Here is a 21,683-nt window from a genome sequence, read left to right on the forward strand (position 1 = left end):
TCCAGGTGTAGTTTAGTAGCGTTTGGTCAGTAGCAGGTTTGGACTGAAGACTTGGAAGTGGTGATGGCTCGGAGACCTCGTCAGATCTCATCTTCCGCTGTGCAGATCCATTGAAGACACATGTTTTATTATTCCTAGTAGAATTTCATGTTGTACTCAATATGGATCTTTCTATAACTATAGCTTTTGTATGTACTCAAATATCAATTTTTAACGTTTCATGCATAATATACTAGTCAGTTATGTATGGGGTGTTACAGATCTGATACAAGCTATTCCTCAAAGTTCTCTGATACAGATCCTGCTCTAATTACTCATATAGAAGAAGTTTCAAGATCAGAAAGAAGCTATGTTCTTATTCAAGTTATGCTCTGATTCAAGAAGCAATGAAGCTATGATTCAAAGCAAGCCTTCTTAAAAGCTCTGATAAAGCAAAGTGATCTTAAAGAGAAATTCGAAGCTCTGAAGCTGTCCAATGGAAGCGCTGAAGAGAAGCTCTGAATTATTTGAAGTTCAAAGTTCAACGTGAAAGTCTCAACTGAAATGGAAAAATACTCAGGGAAGTCTTTTATTTATAAAATCTTCTAGTATTAATTTCAGGGGGAGATTGTTAATCTCAGGGGGAGACATATTCACACACTCTGATTAATATGCTTAATGCTAAATCTGTGTATTGTCTTTTTCATCTGATATTCTGGATACAAATTCATATCAATTCTGTATGTTTTTGTCATCATAAAAAAGGGGGAGATTGTTAGAACAAGAAATGTTCTGATCAATATTCTTAGTTTTGATGATAACATTATATATGAATTCTGTATAAGTGAATGTGGTACTCTAATTATTCACGTTTTCCATTTCAGGAAAAGTATAAAAGAGTATGCACAAATCAGCGTTCAGAAGCACTGACCCATAAGTTATGGATGGCTTCATCAGAACATGGTCTGGCAAGACATCAGAAGATGGTCCTGTAGAATTAGAACATGAATTGGAAAGTATTAGAAGATGGAAGTCAGAAGGATAGCTCTGAAGCTCTAATGGTATCACGCTCAAAGCACTTCTGAAGTCTGAAGACAGAAGTTGCAATCTGCACCAAAGCTGAAGACTCTGATATTCAAAAGATTATTCTACATATTCTGAGTCCAGAAGAAAGTACAAGTACAAAAGACTATAACGTCAAATCTCTGACTGACAAAAGGAACGTTAGAAGCTACAAAAGGCAAAGTCAGTAAAAGCAGTGAAAGCATGGCTCGAGGTAGTTGACAAAAGTGTGAAACATTAAATGCAGCAGTGTACTATTCACGCAATGAATTAAATGCTCCCAACGGTCACATTTCCTCCAACGCCTATATATAGAAGTTCTGATTCAGAAGCAGCTAGAACTCTATTGCGCAAACATACCAAAACGTTGTCAAACTGAAATCAAAGAAAAGCAAAGAAGAACTTCATCTTCAACCTTACAACTTTGTAATATTTTAATGTGTTACGAACTAGAACTTAAGAGAAATATCACTTGGTGATTACAGCTTTATTAGAAGCAAATTAAACTCTTGTAGTATTTATTTTACATTGATTGTAAAAGGATTTCCTAGAGTGATCAAGTTGTGATCTGTAGACTCTAGAAGACTTAGAGGGTATCTAAGTGGAGAACCATTGTAATCAGTTTGATTAGTGGATTAAATCCTCATTTAAGGTAAATCACCTTGTCACGGGTGGACTAGAGTAGTATGGTTAATAACGGACCAGGATAAAAATAATTGTGTTCTTTATTTTTATCTACCATTTTTGAGAAGATACACTTATTCGATCCCCCCTTTCTAAGTGTTTTTCACTCCTTCACAAAGGTGTACTTTTTATACAAAGGAGTAAACGACTTAATGAATTTAGTCAGATCAACAACAAAAGTATTTTATGTTGTAGAGCCTTGTCAAATTTGGCCTTAAGACTTTTTACTTCTTTTTGCCAAATGTGCTAAGTCTCACAACCAAACTAAGATGATTGTCTATCCTTATTCTCATCCATTTGCATATCTAGCATGGATTGTTTTAAAGCTTTCATATTCTTTTCTCTTTGTTCAACCTTAGATTCAAGATATGAAAATATTGTATATGAAGCTAATATTTTAAACTCTTCAACAACATCTCTATGTAGATCATCAAATGCTAATTTTAATTGAGAATGAGATACTCTATCTACAAGTTTGGGTTTCAAGTGACTTACATGTTATTTTTCTTGTGTTGATGAGCCATGAGACAAATATTTTCCTTTTCTTTCTCATCGCTTGAGCTTTCATCATTTGAGGATTCATCGCTACCCTAGCTATATACGCTCTACGAGGCTTGTTGTACCTTTTGCCTTAACTAATGCTTTTGTCCTTCTTGAGTGCTGGACAATCCGGTTTATAGTGGCTGGACTTTCCACAATTAAAACATAGTCCTTTGCTTTTCCCTTTATTGGTGTCATCTTGTTGAGCTTGTTTGGATTGATTTAGATAGTTTTTTAGGTTGTTGTCCGAGTGATTGACACCATTCTTCCTTATGTACCTATTGTACCTCCTAACAAACAATCTCATTTCTTCATCATCATATTTCTCATCATCGCTTAAGTCACTCTCATATTGCTCTTTGTTTGAGGTCTTGGAGCTTGAAGCATTTAGAGAAATAAACTTTTTCTCTACCTCCTTGTCCATGCTTATCTCCTTCTTTACTTTTTTCTCATGCTCTTCTAAGCTTAAGAGATGTTGTTCACGCTCTTCTAGCTTTCCAAATAATGTTGTGATGCCTAAAATAGAAAGGTTGTTAGCTTCCTTAATAGTCGTGACTTTAGGTTGCCGTTCCCTGTTCAAACATCTCAAAATTTTGTTATTTGCCATCTCATTTGGAACGGGCTTTTCAAGTGCATTCAAACGACTTAATAGATGTGAGAATCTCTTTTTCATATTGGAAATAGTTTCACCATTTTCCATATGAAGGAGTTCAAAGTCTTGATTTAAAGTATTGACTATAGCTAGTTTGACGTCATTTGTGGCCTCATAGGAAACTATAATGCATCCCAGATAGCTTTATCCGTCGTACAATTAGAAACTCAATAATATTCATCAACCCCCAAAGAGGCTGCTAGAATATTTCTCGCTTTCCAATCGTACGAGTACTTTTTCTCATCTTCTATATCCCAAGTTTATTTGAGTTTAGGAATAGTAACACCATCCTTGTTGGTCAATGTTATTTGGCACGGAATGTCTTGGATGGCTTTCCATACTTTTCTATCAACAAAGTTAATATGAATGCGCATATAATCCTTTCAATAGCCGTTGTTTTCACCATTGAAAAATGGAGCACTATTATGCGCCCATGTAGGTTAGGAAGCCATTCTTCTAATAAGTGTATTTCTTAGTAAGGATAAACTAGAGCTCTTGATGCCATTTGTTAGACAATAGGCTAATGATCTAGAGGGGGTGAATAGATCAACATAATTTTTTATGGTGTTTTAAAAACTTTTGGTTAACGGAAGCGTCCTGGAATCGACTTTCGTCTATTCCAAACCACTATTGGCAGGATCAGATATGATATGAAAACATGAAGAAGTATGACGTGCTAAAGGGCTTGAAAAAGGAATCAATTATGTTTTCAAAAAGCTTATCCGTTTGAATAGATACACCTGATTACCTACTTCTAATGAGAATGGAATTGATAAATTGGCTAAGGCAATTTATCAAGCAAGTAATGTGTAAACAATTTCCTGCACAGAAAAAACAACAAACACTTGGCGTGCAGTAGTTAACTTGTCAATGCAATTTAAGTGTGGTTGATTGTGATATCCAATTGCAATTACTAATTACAATTCTCTTATACAAAATGGTTTAGTATCACAATTTAACACTTAGACTACTTTCCAAATTAACAATTGTGAACCAAGATTAATAGCAAATAATGGATAAGTAAGGAAAGAAGAACACAAGGATTTAATTAGGCAGTTCGTCGTTCGTCCTCTCTACGACTACTTCTGCCCTCAATTCCAAACAGGAATTGAGATAATGTTTATTTCTTTGCAAATTGTTATTACAAGAGAAGTTAAAGTAATGAACAAACAAACTCAGTTTAATGTTGATTCTTTATCTTCTCTCCCCTTGATCCTAAGCAAGATCAAGTCGACCCAAGAGCTTTCTTTGATCCTCCGTCTACTGTAACTCTCTTGAACGAACCTTTGTTCTTCAATACCTTCACTCGGTTGAATCTTCACCAAGCCTCTTGTTAAAAAACCCTAAATCGCCTTGATCTTGGAGGAAAAAACCCTAAAGATTTTATTCAATGGAACCATCATAATCTTCACCCAAAGGAATACTCAATCCCTATCCATGCATATTATTAAACTTGATCATGTACCCACAATAAAAAAATGTTTATGTGTAGTTGTGTTATGAGTAGGTGTTTACCTAGAAATATGGTAAACAAGCGCTAGTTTCCTTATTAAAGGTTACTTTTGCGGAATCAACTAGAATATTCCAGGACTAATTGCTTTAATTTGTTTATTACGTGTATCTGGTTTGTATTAAATGCAGCAATGACTTTAAAGTAAAAGTAAACACTGAAATTAAAGGCTTTAGAATAATCAAAAGCAATAGAAAGCAGTAAATGTGCACTGAAAATGATATATAACGTAAAATGATTGCATAAATTAAACTGGCACGCATACGTACATTCCAAAGTTGCACTCGTCACTCATTATTGCACAGAGATTTGAGTTTACTTGTGTTTTGTAGAAAATGCGGACCCTAAACCGTTCCTATGGAATTGGCTTAAATAGTAAAAATAAAATAACTACTACTAACGGTCGACTGATTATCAGTCAACACGTGTCTTCGACATGCAAGATCTTCAACTGTGAGACCTCCACGTGTCCTGTGAAAACTGCCAGAAAACTGCTTGAAACTGCCTCTTACTCAGAAGCTAACTTCTGATGCCTTCCGACTTCAGGACTATACTTAAACAAAACGTCTAAGTTTTTTCTGTTTGTTCTAGTCGAACATGCATATTGACTAATTCTAGTCGAACCTTGGCAATGATGATTTGTAGATAGTCGAACGTCAGCTTTGACTAAACAAGACCTTTTAGTCAGACTTTTCTCTTTAGATTCTTTAATAATCTCGCTTGTTTTAGGGATTATTTACCATTATTAAATAAGTCGAAATCCTAGGGTAACAAATTGCCCCCCAAGCGACTTCTTTCGACTGACTTCAGGAAAGAGAAAAATGGCGTTTCAGTTCTTTCTTAGGTTTTGACTTTTGTTCTCTTCTGACGCCATGATTACTTTGCACTTCCCTAGGTACTAATTATTACCTAAATCTTAGGTAGTGGGATATAACTGCTCCCCACTTTCTAAAAACCAGTTTCCAAAGCGTTTCTTTGACATGACCTTTGATTTCAACAACTTCTCTTTGCACGATTTCTGCTGACGTCACTACCAGCTTATATATATGTGCAGCTCCCTTCTCCTTTTTCTTTCTTTCTTCTCGTTTCCTTCTCTTCTCAAACGTTTCAGAAAGAAACAACTCTTCTTCTCTAACCTTTAACCATTTTCTTCTTCTCCTTTCATACACAACAATGGATGCTACAACCACCAACACTACCGTTTACGCTACAGGTGCGAACCCTTTAGGGTTTATTATGTCTCGTGAAGAAGAAGAACAAGGGTTGGAATTTATTCCTCAACCCAACCTCACTTAAGCCAAAGCCATTATTTGGCAAAACCAGATGTTAATCCCTTTTCAGATTACTGATAAATTAATGGCTTTCTCTGGGCCATTACCAGACCATCGTTATCATCCAGAACAAACCACTGGTTTCTTTCCTTGCTTCCAAACCACCATGCATGTAGCTTTCGACAAACCACGTCCCCTCGACTTGAAGTTTATGGACCCTTCGCTCAGGGTGTTTCGTTCGACTCCAGCTCCTGGCAACAAAGAGTATTTGGCTTGGCTTAACAAAGTTCAAGCGAAAAAACAACAAAGATGGGAGGAATTGGGCATCTTCGACGCCATACAACTATCCAGAACTGGTCATAGAGTTTGTCCTCCAATGTTACTTGCTTCGATATTTTTCTGGGAAGGTTCGACTAACACCTTCCACCTTCCTTGTGGAATGATGACTCCCACTCTCTTCGACGTGGCTGCCATCACAGGGCTTTCGCCATTGGGTGAGATCTTCGACCCAACTCTTCCCACAGAAATGAATTTCAACTTCACCAACGCTACCATCACCAAGTATATGCAAGATCATTATGACAAGTCGACAGAAGAAGTCTCTGACGAAGAGCATGTTGCCTTCCTCACCTACTGGCTCTCATACTATCTGTTTTGTCCAGGATCAGTTTAGATTGCTAAAGCTTACATACCTTTGGCTATTCAGATTCATGAAGGTCGAAAGGTCTCTTTAGGTAAGCTTCTTCTTGCTTATCTTTACCATACTTTAGGCGTAGCATCTCTAAGGATCAAACGCCTGCACGAAACTCCAAAACAACTCTCTCTGTCGGGACCTTATTGGCTTTTGCAACACTGGTTGAATGCCACTTTCGAGTCACAGGTTGGCTATACTGTTTCTCGATCTATTCTTGAGGTCATGTATGATAGGAGAGTCGAAGGTGTCAAACTTGCTTTCCAAACCCCCCAAGACGAATCCAACAGGCCCAACCTTATTAAGTATGTGAAGTTATTTTCTGAATGCAAAACATTCATCGCTTCAATGGCTCCTTTCTCCAACAGATGTTTTGGGCCGACTTGGTTCAAGGCTGTTTTCCCTGGGAATACTCCAACCCTTCGAGCTCAACTAAATGCTATTTGGGCTGCTTTTCTGACCCCAACGCTTCTCTCTCATCGTATTGAGTCGACAGGCAAGTGCTATGGGTTTGTAAGTTATCAACCAAATTTGGTCTCTCGACAATTTGGTTTGAGCCTGATGCTGCCCAAAAGCCTATATTCCCATGACAATGACATTTGCTACTCCGGTCGACCGTTTACATCTCGTCAGCACCTTGACTGTTTGAAGTTTCATAACAAACAATCTTTGGAACATCCAACTTTCACCTTTCAAAACTCCTACTTTACAACTAAAGAATTCAGTGAGTGGTGGTCTGAATACTACCAACTATTTGATGGAGATTCTTTTATCAAGAAACTGAATACTGCGTTCGACAAGTTGGAGGATCAACTTACCATAAGTAAGTATTTTATATCTGCTTTCGTTTTCTTTTATTGCCAACAACAATATTCTAATATCAATTTTAGATCTTTCAGGGCCTGATCTTACCAATCAAATCGAAGCTCCTGCTCCTAAGCCAGGTCGAAAGCGCCCCAGTACGTCGAACAATACCACCACCAAGAAAAACAAAACTGTTAGAAAGGTACTTAATTTGATCTTTAGTCTTATCAAACCCACCTTAATCTTCATTAATTGTTACTTTTCCTTTTCAGTTGGTAGTTCCTACTGAATCAGACGAAACTACATCCCCACCGAATCAAGAAAGTGAGATCTTTTAACGACCCCCGCTTCCGACTCCACCAAAGAGACGGAAAGTTGTAAAGAACATTCCCAAAGTGGTTGTCAAACCTCAAACAGCTCCAACAATCTCTTCGTCTCAAATTCTTCCTGAGGTAACTTAACATTCTCTTCCAATATATCTCTTTCAATATCTCTAATTTCTAACACTTTTCCTAAATAGAATGCACCAACTGTCGACCATACTCAGGAGAAGGTTGTCGAGGTTGCTGAGAAAATTGCTGAAGCCACTCCTGACTCCACCCTTTTTAGCCCTCAAAGGACTGACGCTTTTGGAAGCAACACTGATTCGGCTAACACTCCAGGTCGAAGTCGGACAGATCTCCAGGACAAAACCATCGTCGAACAAACACCTGTCACAAAAAATGTCGAAGATGTCCCTCGACCAAAACACAATGCAGCTTCTCAGTCCAGACAACATTCTATTGCTGACGATACTAACTCCAACAGTTCTCTTAGTCAGGAGGAAATTCTGGACTTGAAGAAGACTAATCCTTTAGAAGCTCTCTTTCGACTTCAGAAGCTGCGACCAAGTTCTTTTGAGATTCCTGCTCAATCAACCAATCCTGATGCTGAGATTGATGCTTCTCTTGTCGAAGCTATCTGCCAGCTAAAAGCCCATCTGAACGAACCTGAGTTTCTTGCTGTTCTTGAGAGTTCTGAACACCTTGGTGGAGAAATTCGTAAGATCCTAGACTTACTAATCAAAGCTTCTCTTCCAGCAGTTGTTGTTCAATTCTTATTTGATTTTGAGGCATACTTCGACCAACTCTGGAGGGACCTTATGACGAAGAAGAACATCACTCGTCAAGCAAAGAACAAAGAGCGTAAAATGGAGAGGGAATGGGATGCCAGTGCAGCTTCGACCAAAAAGGTTGAAGAATTTCAGGAGAAAACCTTAAAGTTTTCTGATAAGAAGGGAGAGATCGACAACAAGATTGATGACTGTAAGGCTCAAATTGATGCTCTCAACCAGAAGATTCAAGATCTTGAACAAGAGAAACTCAATTTGGCTCAAACTGAAGAAATCCCTTTGCTTGAAATTATTAACCAAGAAGTCTTGAAAGGACTTGGTCATGGTGAAAATGCCCTCAAGTTGGAAAGCAACATTCGACAGCTTAGACAAAATTTGTCTCGACTTGATTCTAAGATTGACTTTGAATCAGCCAAGTTAGCCTATTTTAGGAATAACTTTCCAACTTTGTAATTTTGTTTTCGACCTAGCTGGCTATTTTTTTTTGTAATGACTGTCAACGTACTTTATGAGAAACTTTTGTAATGATTGGCCAAATTTTTAGCCATTTTAATATAATCTTTTGGTTTTATTCTATTATGCGAATTTCTTGAAGTATAGGTTTATATTTTTTCAAATATTTACCATTTATCCTCAAGATTCGACCATCTGAGTTTAGTTCTTCAATTTCATATGCATTGTTTGAAAACACTTGCAAAATTTTGAACGGTCCTTCCCAACTTAGGGACCACTTACCCAATAACTTATTCCTTTGATCCATGGGTAAAATAACTTTCCATACATAATCACCTACCATGTATGTTTTTTCTTTGACTTTCTTGTTGTAAGCTTTCGCCACTTTTTCCTTTTGTCTTATTAACCTATCCAACGTTATTAGTCGTTCTTCGTCTAATTCTACTAATTCATCTAACATCATACTCCAGTACTCTTCAGACAAAAGACTGTTTTGTCGTTGAATTCTTGTTGACTATAGATGAATTTCTGCAGGCAATACAACATCATGCCCAAAAGTCAAACGAAATGGGGTAGTATTTATTGCTTCCTTTGGTGACGTCCGACAAGCCCAAAGGATTTGGTCGAGCGTTTGATGCCAATTTCTTGGCTTTTTCCCCACATGCTTTTTTATCAAATTTATAATAACTTTATTAGCAGCTTCGACCTAACCATTAGCCTGAGCGTAATATGGAGTGGATGTTAGCAATTTAAATCATGTTTCTGCTGCAAAAGCTTGCATCTTTCGACCAACAAAAACTGATCCTTGATCAGTAGTAATAGTTTCTGGAATCCCATATCTGTAAATAACGTGTTTTTGTATGAAACTAATCACTGCTTCTTGATCAGCATTAACTAGTGGAATTGCTTCTATCCATTTAGTAAAATAGTCTATTCCTACTAAAATGAATCTTTGTTGTTTAGAAGATGCAGGTTTGATTTCTCCTATTAAATCCAAAGCCCATCCTCTAAAAGGCCAAGGTTTGACAATGGCATGCAATTCACTGGCTGGAACATGTTGAATGCCTGAAAATTTCTGGCACTCTTGGCATCCTTTTGCATATTCAATACAATCTTTTAGCATTGTCGGCCAATATAAACCTTGTCTAAACAACAACCACTTCATCTTATGGCCTGACTGATGAGCTTCACAAACACCACTATGAACCTCTGACACAGCCAAATATGCTTCAGCTTCACTTAAGCATTTCAATAATACGCCTTCAGCTGTTTTCTTGTATAAATCATTTCCTAATATCACATAGCTTAGAGCTCTGTATTTAATCTTTCGATCAGTTCCTCCGACTGGATTATTTAGGTACTGGACCAATGGGTTTCTCCAATCAGAATCAGTCATATTGTCGATGGCAAAAATTTCCAAGGCATACAAATCTTTATTTTCAACTTTATCATCTACCCCCTCGAATTTTGACGTCGACAATTGACCTACCTTGTCTAATATTTCATGGGTTTCTTTATTTTTTATCTCGACCATATCTTCTAACTTGTTCTTAGAAACTCTATACCCAGAAGCAATCTGTGCCAATTCATTGGTAATGTAATTATTAGATCTCGGTACATGCAAGATCTCAACATGTTCGAATTTTTCTAACAAGCGTATCACAATTGCATAATAAATTATTAGATTTTCTTTGATGCATTTATACTCTTTCTTGATTTGTCGAATTACCAGCTCAGAATCACCTCGAATTTCAACTCGTGTCGCCCCTAAGTCTATTAGGGCTTTCAAGCCAGTTATCAAGGCTTCGTATTCGACCTCATTATTAGAGCATACTTCTTTCATTTTATAATGGAACTTTGTTGGGAGTCCTTTAGGAGAAATAATCAAGACTCAAATGCCTGATCCATTTTTGTGACTAGAACCGTCAAAAAACAACTTCCAGTTAGTTTGTTCAACTAGATTTGCAGAGAACTCGACTAACCCATGTTCGACTATAAAATCAGCCACAACTTGTCCTTTCATAGCTTTTAAAGGAACATATGTTAAGGAAAATTCAGTTAGCGCTAAGGCCCATTTACTAATTCGACTATGCAAAATTGGTTTAGACAACATATGTTTAATAACATCAAAATGAGAGGACACATACACATCAACAAGCTTTATATATTGCTTAAGTTTATTACATGAGAAGTACAAGCATAAACATAACTTTTCAATATCGTTATACCTAGTTTCAGGCTTTCAGCATCTACTAAGGTTCGACTTAGATAATATATAGCTCTTTCGACGCCATTATCATCTTCTTGGGCTAACATACTCCCAATTGTCGAGCCTGATGCAGCTATGTACAATTTCATACTTTTTGTCCTATTGGGGGGTAACAAAATAGGAGGCTTAATTAAATAAGCTTTTATTTGGTCGAATGCCTGTTGATGTTCTTGCTCCCATTTGAATTGATCTTGATTCTTGAGCTTTACAAGTGGTGAAAATATCTTCGTTTTGCCACTTAGATTTGAGATAAATCTCCTCAAGAAATTAATCTTCCCCAACAATGACTGGAGTTGTTTCTTTGTTTCTGGCGCCTTTAGCTCCAAGATCGCTTTCGTCTTGTTTTGGTTTATCTCAATACCTTTCTTGTGAACTACGAAGCCTAAGAAATCCCCTGCATGTACACCAAAAGCAAATTTTAACGGATTCATTTTGAGTCCATATTTTCTCATACGTTCAAAAGACTGTCGAAGATGGTCTAAGTGACCATTTTCAGAGTTAGATTTTATTACAATATCATCAATATAGACCTGCATAAACTTGTCAATAAAATCATGAAACATGGAATTCATAGCTCGTTGGTATGTAGCTCCAGCATTTTTTAAACCAAAGGACATTACTACCCATTCATAAGTTCCTAAAGCACCTGGGCATCGAAACGCCGTCTTAGGCACATCTTCGTCAGCTATACAAATTTGGTTATAACCTGAATATCCATCTAATAAACTGAGATATTCGAATCCGGCTGCGGAGTCGACTAATATTTCAGCAACCGGCATGGGATATTCATCTTTAGGGGTAGCCTTATTTAAATCTCTGAAATCTATGCATATACGAAGGCTACCATTTTTCTTTATTACAGGCACTATATTAGCTAACCATTCGACATACCTCGCAGTTCGAATAAACTTGCTTCTCAGCAATCTTTCAATTTCTACTTTGATTTTTTCCATAACCTCTGGCGCAAATCTTCTAGGAAGCTGCTTGATAGGTTTCTTACCTGGGTTAAATGGCAGTCGATGCTCCACCACATGTCGACCCAACCCAGGCATTTCATGATAATCCCAAGCAAAACAATCTTTGTATTCTTTTAGGAGTCGAATCAACTTGGTTTTTAAATCACTTGCAAGCTTCGTGCTTACATATGTAGGCCTTTTAATGATTCCATCACCCAAATCGATTTCTTCCAGGGGATCTTGAGCTTGCATTCTTTTTACTGATCCTGATGGATCCATTTCGAAACCTAAAGGTTCGTCATCGTATATTCCATCAAATCGTTCGACCTGGTGATCGACTTCTTGATTGTTTTCATTTTTTACCAACATGGCCTCAATAGCCATATTTTTCTCTAGTTCGGCTTCTAAAGCCGTTTTCTCCTTGTTCTCGGCCAAATAAGCCGTTATTCGAGCCAGGTATTCTAACTCAGTGGTCATCGTCTTTGATTGTTGTCCTCTGCTCTGGAGGACTTGCATGATTCAATGGTTCATTGGGATCTTCCTTATTCCAAATGAAACCATAATTTGGGTCTAAGTTCAGATACTTAGACACACTTTCATCAGAAGAATACACCTCTTCTGCTTTGTAGCAAGGAGCTACATTTTCCAGATGCTGGTCGAAGTGTCTGCGACCACTTTCAGTTTTGTAATAACTTTGGTCAGCTTCAATATTCTCCACTATACCATCTGGTCTCCAAATGGCCACCCGCTGATGTAAGGTCGAAGGAACTGCCCCTATGCCATGGATCCATTCTCGACCCAACAACAGTTTAAAATTTGCCTGAGATGCAATCACCATAAAGATAGTTGACCTGACAGTCGAACCAACAGCCAATTTTACTTGGATCACTCCAAGTATTCCACTTGTCTTGCCCTCATAGTTAGACAGCACCATATTGTGGGGCCTTAAATCTTTGTCAGATTTACCCACTTTCTGAAGTGATGAATAAGGCATTAAGTTTACAGCAGCCCCACCATCGACAAACACTTTGTTTATTGGAACACCATCCACTTTTGCCCTTATGAATAAAGGCTTCAAATGATACATCATTCCTCGACCTGGCCTCTCAAACACAGCCTTTTGTTCCTCTACCACTCCTTTTCCCATTACGTAATAACAAACAGGCGTTTCTTCCACATTCTCGTCAGGAAGAAAATCATCTTCATTCTCAGACACCTCGGATATTCTGTTGAACTCTGCTGGAAGTACAGATACAATTCCACAGTCAATTAACAACTCATCTGACTCTATGTCAAAGTTGTCGTCGACCTCTTCGTCCGACAGTGGAGAATATTCAGGCTCTTTTCCTGTATTGAGAGCCGGAGCATCATCGTCAACTAATTCTTTGATGAGTTTCTTTCCCAGGATCATTCCTGCAGCTAGTCTCTCATTTGCTATTTTAGCCTGCTCCTCAGTCAACTTCCTGTGAAAAGGTTTTGGCTGATAGTGAGAAAATCCTGCCTGCACCATTTTCGAGCTTTCCTGTCCATTCTTATGACTCCTTTGGTAACGCCTCCACTGAGTTCGAGTCATAGGATTCTTTCCTTTGTAGTTTGGAGATATGTAATCTTTCCTCTTAGATCCACTATCAGTCCAGGAGCCTTCAGCATTTGCTCCAGTACCTTGAATCTGCCATTCTGGACGTTTACCTCTGAAGTTAATGGGTTTCACCCATTTGTCTTCAGGGACATCCGTCTTAGGACGGAAGGTCCTTGGCTTTTCAAACATCTTACTGTATTCTCCAGCCCTTCGACCACTGTTTTCTCCTGTATACATGAAATGACGATTCTTGCCTCGACGAGGGTCGAACCTCACTCTGTTTGCAGCATCAACATTGAAAACAGCATCACACCTTGGACATAATCCAACTTGAGAGTTGTTGTTGTGACACCTCTCAAGGAATTTCAGAAGGCTTTCTTTTGGTTCAGGATACACCATGTTCAAGACTTTACCATCAGTAGCACCGTCTTTCTTTCCAACGAAACCATCAGTAGTCTCGACCATCATCACATCAGCAAGCTCAGTATAATGAGCCTCTTCGACTTGCAAAGGATCAGTATCAACTTGCATTGATGACTTTGGTTTTTCTCCAAACTGTAGCCTTCCTTCTTTCAACGCTTTCTGCACCAGATCCCTGAAAAGGACACATTGAGAAGTCTTATGACCCAAGAAATTATGAAATTTACAAAATCCTCTTTTTTTCTTTTGTTCAAGAGGAGGATTTTTAAGTCCTGGGGGTACTATGATTTGCCCATCAGCAACCAACAAATCAAATATTTCATCACATTTTGTTATATCAAATGAATACGTTTTACTAGAAATTTTTTCATTTTTTACTTTCGATCGGATTTTTATCTTTTGAGGGCTTGAGTAATTTATATACATATGGTGGTCCTGGCTTCAATTCAGCCACATTGACTTCTCCCTCTTCGTATTCACTATCACTATTGGAGTCGAACTCACTTGTAGTAACATAAGCTATATTTTCTTTCTTATGATATTTACTAACTCTGGCTTTTTCAGCTTTTAGCCTTTCGACCTGGCGTACTCTATCTGCCAGTTGTGCCATATCTCTCAAATGTTGGGTGTCTAATTTCTTCCTTATGGAATAATCTAACCCACCTGCAGCCATTTCGACTAACTCATGTTCAGGAATTTGTATGAAACATCTAGCTTTCAGTAACCTAAAACGGTTTAGATAGTCGTCGACTGGTTCTGTACTCTTTCGCCTAACTCCAGCTAATTCTTTCAAACTAATCTTCGACTGTCCCATGTAAAATTGCTCATGGAACAATCGTTCTAATTGGTTCCATGAGAACAAAGATTGTGGAGATAAAGTCGTGAACCAAGTAAACGCATTTTTTGTTAAAGAACTTGAAAAATATTTCATCTTTAGATTTTCATTGTTTGCTATTTCTCCAGCCTCTGTCTGGAACCTAGCAATATGTTCGACTGTCGACTCGCCAGTCTCACCAGCAAATTTGGTGAATTTTGGGACTTTCCAACCCCTAGGCAATTCTGTTTGCCTCACATATTCTGACAGCGGGGAAACGAAATTTGGTCTATGCAAACCTACATTTATTCCATTCTGGACTAAAATTTGCTCGACTACATTAGAGATATTATTGTGTCCAACATTGACATCTTGCTGGATATTTCTAAGGACCTGATCAGCATTTTGATGCCTTTGTACTACTCTAGGGATATCTTGTTCAATTTGGTTCCCATGTCTTGTAGGTTCAACTCCTCTCACATTTGACCCTTGGGTAGTCGAAAGGTTTGGTTGTGGGGGTGCTCCAAAGAAATCCGCTATTCTGGCCATTTGTCCAGCCAATATCTCATAACTTTGGTTCGTGTTGTTTATCATGGGAGTAAAAACAGTTCCCATTTGTTGAGTCAGGGCATTCACCATTTCATGATTACTTTCGTCTATTTGTTGTCGAATTGACAACATTGACGTAGTACTTAAAGATGGCAAAGCCTGGTTATTGTAACCTATACCCATAGGTCGACCCCCGGGATTCGATGTGCTTGTTTCCATCATGCTGTCGGAATATAATGAAGGATTTGTGTGCAAACCTTGCATCATAGACGTAGGCATTCCAAACTGAGGGTTAAAACCTGGTGGAGGTATCATTCCATGAAACGGCGGTCGTAATGGGTTAAACGGTGACCGTACATTCATTGGTGATGATACCAATGTTGCTGCCGTCGATCCACCAATATTTGTTGTTCTAACTGGGGATGAATTTGCGGCATTTTGTGATGTTGTTCCGGTTAGAACAACTCCTTGATTTCCAGAAAGGTCAGAATCATTTGTATTAACTTCAGACATGTTAGTTAATTTTCGACCACTTCTTAGTATCATACATAACTATTACACTAACAAATATAAAACAAACAGCAATTGACGAGTCCCACTGGGCGTGCCAATTTGTTTACCCAGAAATATGGTAAACAAGCGCTAGTTTCCTTATTAAAGGTTACTTTTGCGGAATCAACTAGAATATTCCAGGACTAATTGCTTTAATTTATTTATTACGTGTATCTGGTTTGTATTAAATGCAGCAATGACTTTAAAGTAAAAGTAAACATTGAAATTAAAGGCTTTAGAATAATCAAAAGCAATAGAAAGCAATAAATGTGCACTGAAAATGATATATAACGTAAAATGATTGCATAAATTAAACTGGTACGCATACATACATTCCAAAGTTGCACTCGTCACTCATTATTGCACAGAGATTTGAGTTTACTTGTGTTTTGTAGAAAATGCGGACCCTAAACTGTTCCTATGGAACTGGCTTAAATAGTAAAAATAAAATAACTACTACTAACGGTCGACTGATTATCAGTCAACACGTGTCTTCGACATGCAAGATCTTCAACTGTGAGACCTCCACGTGTCCTGTGAAAACTGCCAGAAAACTGCTTGAAACTGCCTCTTACTCAGAAGCTAACTTCTGATGCCTTCCGACTTCAAGACTATACTTAAACAAAACGTCTAAGTTTTTTCTGTTTGTTCTAGTCGAACATGCATATTGACTAATTCTAGTCGAACCTTGGCAATGATGATTTGTAGATAGTCGAACGTCAGCTTTGACTAAACAAGACCTTTTAGTCAGACTTTTCTCTTTAGATTCTTTAATAATCTCACCTGTTTTAGGGATTATTTACCATTATTAAATAAGTCGAAATCCTAGGGTAACAGTAGGAAGAAGAATGAAGATGAGAAGACCTGTGTATCTTTTAGGTTCCAATGTTGCTTCATGATAGTATGCATAGGAGTATATATGTGTATGTGTGTTGGTGAGCTGAAACAATACTTCGATGCCCAAAATTTCAATTTTTGCCAGCGACGCGTTGACCTTCTAGTCTTCATGCGTCTACCAAAATTGTGCATGGAGTTGCAGTTTGGAAACTGGTTCAGGATAGGTCGACCTAAATTGGATAAATTTTCCAGTTTTGACATTTCTGCAATGACCTAAAGTTACAAGTCAAAATAATTCTAAGTAAAAAATGACCTATAATGTTATCCAACTTTTCATGGCCTTTCAAGCATAATTGACTCTTGATTTTTGAAGCAAACCAGTAGATAACATCAAGTAGAGTTCATGGCAAAAATAATCATCCAAAAATGTTGAACGTTGAGAGAGTTATGGTCTTTGATAGTCAAGTAAAATCCACTTGAAAATAGGTCAAATTTCACTAAGTCCACAAAGTGACCTCTAATGTTTCTAAAATTTTGATGGTCCTCCAAGCATAATTGACTCTTAACATGAGAAGAAAATTGTAGGGGACTTCAGGAAGAATCATATACTCAAATAGGCACTAAAAAATATTGAAAATTGAAAGAGTTACAATATTTTGAACTTTGACTTAAAATGTTGACTTTTTAGGTCAAACCCCTTGAATCAACTTGCTATCTTTGGACCTTTCCTTGCAATTCAAATCATATTGAAGGAAGAATCATTTACTTAAGCGAGAACACTTGGTTATTATGAGAAATGAAAACAATGAATCACGATCATTAAATTTTGATTTGTTTATTTTAATGGATTGGATTGGTTTCTCTTTCTATGATCCTTAATATTTATTTTAAATCAATATAGAAAAAGAAAGCAATCCAGTTCATTAAAATCAACAAATCAAAATTTAATGGTCGTGATTCATTGTTCTCATTTCTCATAATAACCGAGTGTTCTTACTTGAGTCGTCCTATATATATATATATATATATATATATATATATATATATATATATATATATATATATATATATATATATATATATAAAAGATAGAAATACTAGTTTATGTGATTGTAACCCTTGTGAGTGTTGTCCATCATATTAAAGTTTGATATATGATGTATCGTCTTGGATACCCTCGTACTCTCATAATTAATTTTGTTTGTTTTAAATTCGAAAGAAAAAAAATTGATTGTAAATCAATATTTATTTTAAAGGTCAATATTATCATATCTTAAACTAGTATGACTACATTGTTATCCCAAGTACAACCTCAAAGGGTGATTTATAATTAGATTGATATTCAAAAGATAAGAATCAATTCAATAAAGTGATTATGTTATCTACGCGTCTATTGGGTCGAAGAAATTGAAGTGGTGAAAATGAAGGACGTAAATTGGATGAAATTGGAGACTAATTCCTATCATATATTTGGAAGTTAAATTTAATTTTCAATGCATGCCAATTGGATTTAAAACACATAAGTAATAGAAAATGTAAATTTAGATGTGAATGATTTTGTTTGCATGAGTTTTTCTTCTGTTGTTTTTTATTAATGTTTAGGGTGAGCGATGTTGCCCAAGTGGAATGCATAGAACATCGTAGGGTTTATTTGGTGATATATTAATTATTTTTGGTTATATAAAAAATAATAAAGAAATGGTAATTTACTCTCTTTCTAGATTTGTAATGTATAGTACAGTATATGATCTATCTATTTATGCCAACCGGCACCATCAATTTATAAGATCAGGTGAGTCGAAACCAATTAAACAAGTTACTGTTAACGAGAATTGCAGCAGGTACTTCCTCAAGCTTCATGAGTGTGACCATGAGTCAAAGCAACAGCCATGATGCCATTAACAATGACAACAACAAGCCAGATGATCATGCTCACGACATTGTGATGCCTGGGTTTCGTTTCCACCCAACTGAAGAAGAACTCGTGGAGTTCTACCTTCGCCGTAAGGTGGAGGGCAAGCCTTTCAATGTCGAGCTTATTACTTTCCTTGATCTTTATCGCTATGACCCTTGGGAGCTTCCTGGTATATATTATATTATATATATTTAATCATAAAGTTATAGTTTCCCTTTTCTATAAGGAATTCTTCAACAAGCCAACCTTACTTGACCTTTTACTTATAATATCAATTCGTTTGTTTAGTAAACATCTATATTAGTATATCAATAAAATTCAAACACATAGATCCCTGTGAAATCTTTCACTCTATAAATAAAATATATATGATGAATTGAGCAGGGTTGGCAGCAATTGGTGAGAAGGAGTGGTACTTTTATGTGCCCCGAGATAGGAAGTATCGTAACGGTGATCGTCCAAATCGTGTTACACCTTCTGGGTATTGGAAAGCAACAGGAGCTGATAGGATGATTCGAACAGAGAACTTCCGTTCAATCGGGCTTAAGAAAACCCTAGTTTTCTATTCTGGGAAAGCTCCAAAAGGCATCCGAACAAGTTGGATAATGAACGAGCATCGTTTGCCTCAACATGAAACTCAAAGATTAATTCACAAGGTAGGCACCATGCAAACCTTCTTGTACTTTCAGATCTAAATATCACGAGGAATTGGTAACATCAATATATATAACTGCTTGTTATTCTATAATATTTTCATAACTGCTTATGCATGCATCATCTATCTAGACATTAATTACAGCGTCCGACCATAAAGGAAATGATTTAATTCTACAAATTTTTCTCGTGACTATAATTTAATTTATCATAGAGCTAGCTAGGTTTACATTTCTTTATTACTTTCTTCCTTATAATTACTTACTCATGCATTCATCATGAATCAATCATTCACCAAGTTCATATATAGCTAGATCTCTACTATATATATATTTATATATTATATATTCTAATTCATTATTTGGTAGGTTGAAATATCACTTTGCCGTGTTTACAAGAGAGCGGGTGTGGAAGACCATCCTCTTCCTCCCTCCATATCCTTCCCTCGTTGTCTCCCATCAAGCTCATCGTCAACAAGTTCATATTTGGACAAGAAACAACACCTGAACATGGCGTTTATGGGAATTAGTCATCTACAGCCACAGCCACAGCCACAGGTAATTGATGATCATATAGTTTATAAAATGAATGAAAGCGACCCAACTGTTATTCCAGGGCTAGTAGCTCCCATAGATCAGCAAGTACAACCTGCAGATCCTTCTGTGTGTGGTACTTTCATCCCAACCAGCAGTGTTATGGCAGATGATGATCTAAACATACTAACAAGTTATCAACAACAAAGCTATCCAAATAAGTTTTCTACTTTGCTCATGCAATCACCTACTCTGCCTCTAAACTTGCTCCCGAATTCGCTCACAACCATCTTCTCTGAGCGGCAGTGGGAATGGAATAACTATAACCCTATCCCTGAGGCTGCAAACAGAGAGCACAGTACGTAACATATCCTAGCCTTCAAGTAATATTTAATAATCAATTAATGATCCTTTTATATTTATGATCTGTGTGTTTTTTTATATCAAGATATTGGTACGTTGTATTTTCATGTATCAACATTAAACAGACCCTTTTCCTTGCTCTAATTTATATGATTTTGGATTCCAATTATATAACTATGTTGTACGAGTACGACTCAGGTATGTTGGCTGCTGTACTATATCAGTGTACAACGAAATAAAAATTTATTTGAACACAGTAACTAACATTTATAAGTTTTTTCCATATTGTTTTTTTAATGAGTTAAAAAGGTAACGACGATGTAAAATAGTTTTACACTGTTATCCAATAGAGAATCATCAATATGTCATGTCATTAAAGTTTTTCACATGATGGTGACTGATTGACAGTGTAAAAATATTTTACATTGGTTATATATATATATATTCGAACATGAAAAAAAAGACCTAAGCCTTCATTACTAAATCACACACACTTGATTATGTAACTTAAATTGGGATGACAGTTGTACCCCTAATGGACACCCGTAAAAATTATTTATAGTAGGTTGGATAAAAATCTGCTAAAACTGGTATAGATGCGGACACAAATAATTACCTATTAAAATATGCGAGTACGAGTGCGCGCATGAATACCTTAGTACCCACACCGTCCCATACCCGCATAATAGTATATTTTAATTGAAATTCTTATAAAAAAAATATTTATATATTTAAATACGACACAATTGAACTATTACACATTTTAATATAAATATTTTTTTATTTCACAAATCAATAATAAAAATTTTGAATTTTTTTGTTAAAAAATTAAAATGATGTGATATTTTTCAATTAATAGATTTTTTAACTAGAAATACAGTTAATAGGACCGAGTAAGGGTATTTAGTACCCACAAGGTACGAGTATAAAGTTTGATGCTCACGCGAATATGGAATCGAATACAGAGATTTTTTTGAACTACGGGTACGAGGACGAGTAATATAGTACCTTACCTACTGTCATCCCTAAACTTAAAAAAATATCATATTGATTTCTCACCTTTTCAAAACATATCATTAGTTTTTTTTTCTTCTAATTAATGAGGAAAAACACAAAAGGAGTCAAAATGAATTTTGATGTCAAGTTAAAGGAATAAAAAGATATTAAGTCAAAAATAAATTATTATTATTATTTTTATTTTAAAAGATTTCATTTTAATGGTAAATTTACAAATTCATAAATTTGCAAAATATTGAACTACAAAATGTTAAACTTTCAAAAATTTAAAGGATTATATAATCAAAAGGAAAATTTTAAAAGTTTAACAATTAAATTCTTAATAGAATTTTTTATTAGAAAAAAATATAACTATATATAAATAACGAGGCATTAAAGGGCCGATCGACGACATAAGATATACTAATACTACTATATAAAGATGATACCACAATAGTTAGAAAAGGGATACCATAACATTTGACTAAC

At 36.3% G+C, this 21,683-nt stretch overlaps 1 protein-coding gene across 1 annotated transcript; it reads left to right on the forward strand.

Moving 5' to 3' along the window:
- The first annotated feature begins 15,493 nt into the window (after positions 1-15,493).
- On the forward strand, positions 15,494-20,475 carry LOC131640844 (NAC domain-containing protein 35-like). The gene is made up of 4 exons (XM_058911220.1): positions 15,494-15,506; positions 18,521-18,817; positions 19,033-19,304; positions 19,671-20,475. Exons 1-4 carry the CDS (start codon positions 15,494-15,496, stop codon positions 20,199-20,201), a joined length of 1,113 nt encoding a protein of 370 aa, XP_058767203.1. The 3' UTR covers positions 20,202-20,475.
- Positions 20,476-21,683: the final 1,208 nt, after the last annotated feature.

This window comes from Vicia villosa, unplaced genomic scaffold (assembly GCF_029867415.1).
Source record: "Vicia villosa cultivar HV-30 ecotype Madison, WI unplaced genomic scaffold, Vvil1.0 ctg.003335F_1_1, whole genome shotgun sequence".
Taxonomy (NCBI): Eukaryota; Viridiplantae; Streptophyta; class Magnoliopsida; order Fabales; family Fabaceae; genus Vicia; species Vicia villosa.

What these genes read in the sequence shown, in the direction of transcription:
- LOC131640844 (XM_058911220.1), top strand. An exon ending in TGACCCTTGGGAGCTTCCTG is followed by an intron (nt 18,818 to 19,032) that starts GTATATATTATA and finishes TGAATTGAGCAG; the next exon opens with GGTTGGCAGCAATTGGTGAG. An exon ending in CTCAAAGATTAATTCACAAG is followed by an intron (nt 19,305 to 19,670) that starts GTAGGCACCATG and finishes ATTATTTGGTAG; the next exon opens with GTTGAAATATCACTTTGCCG.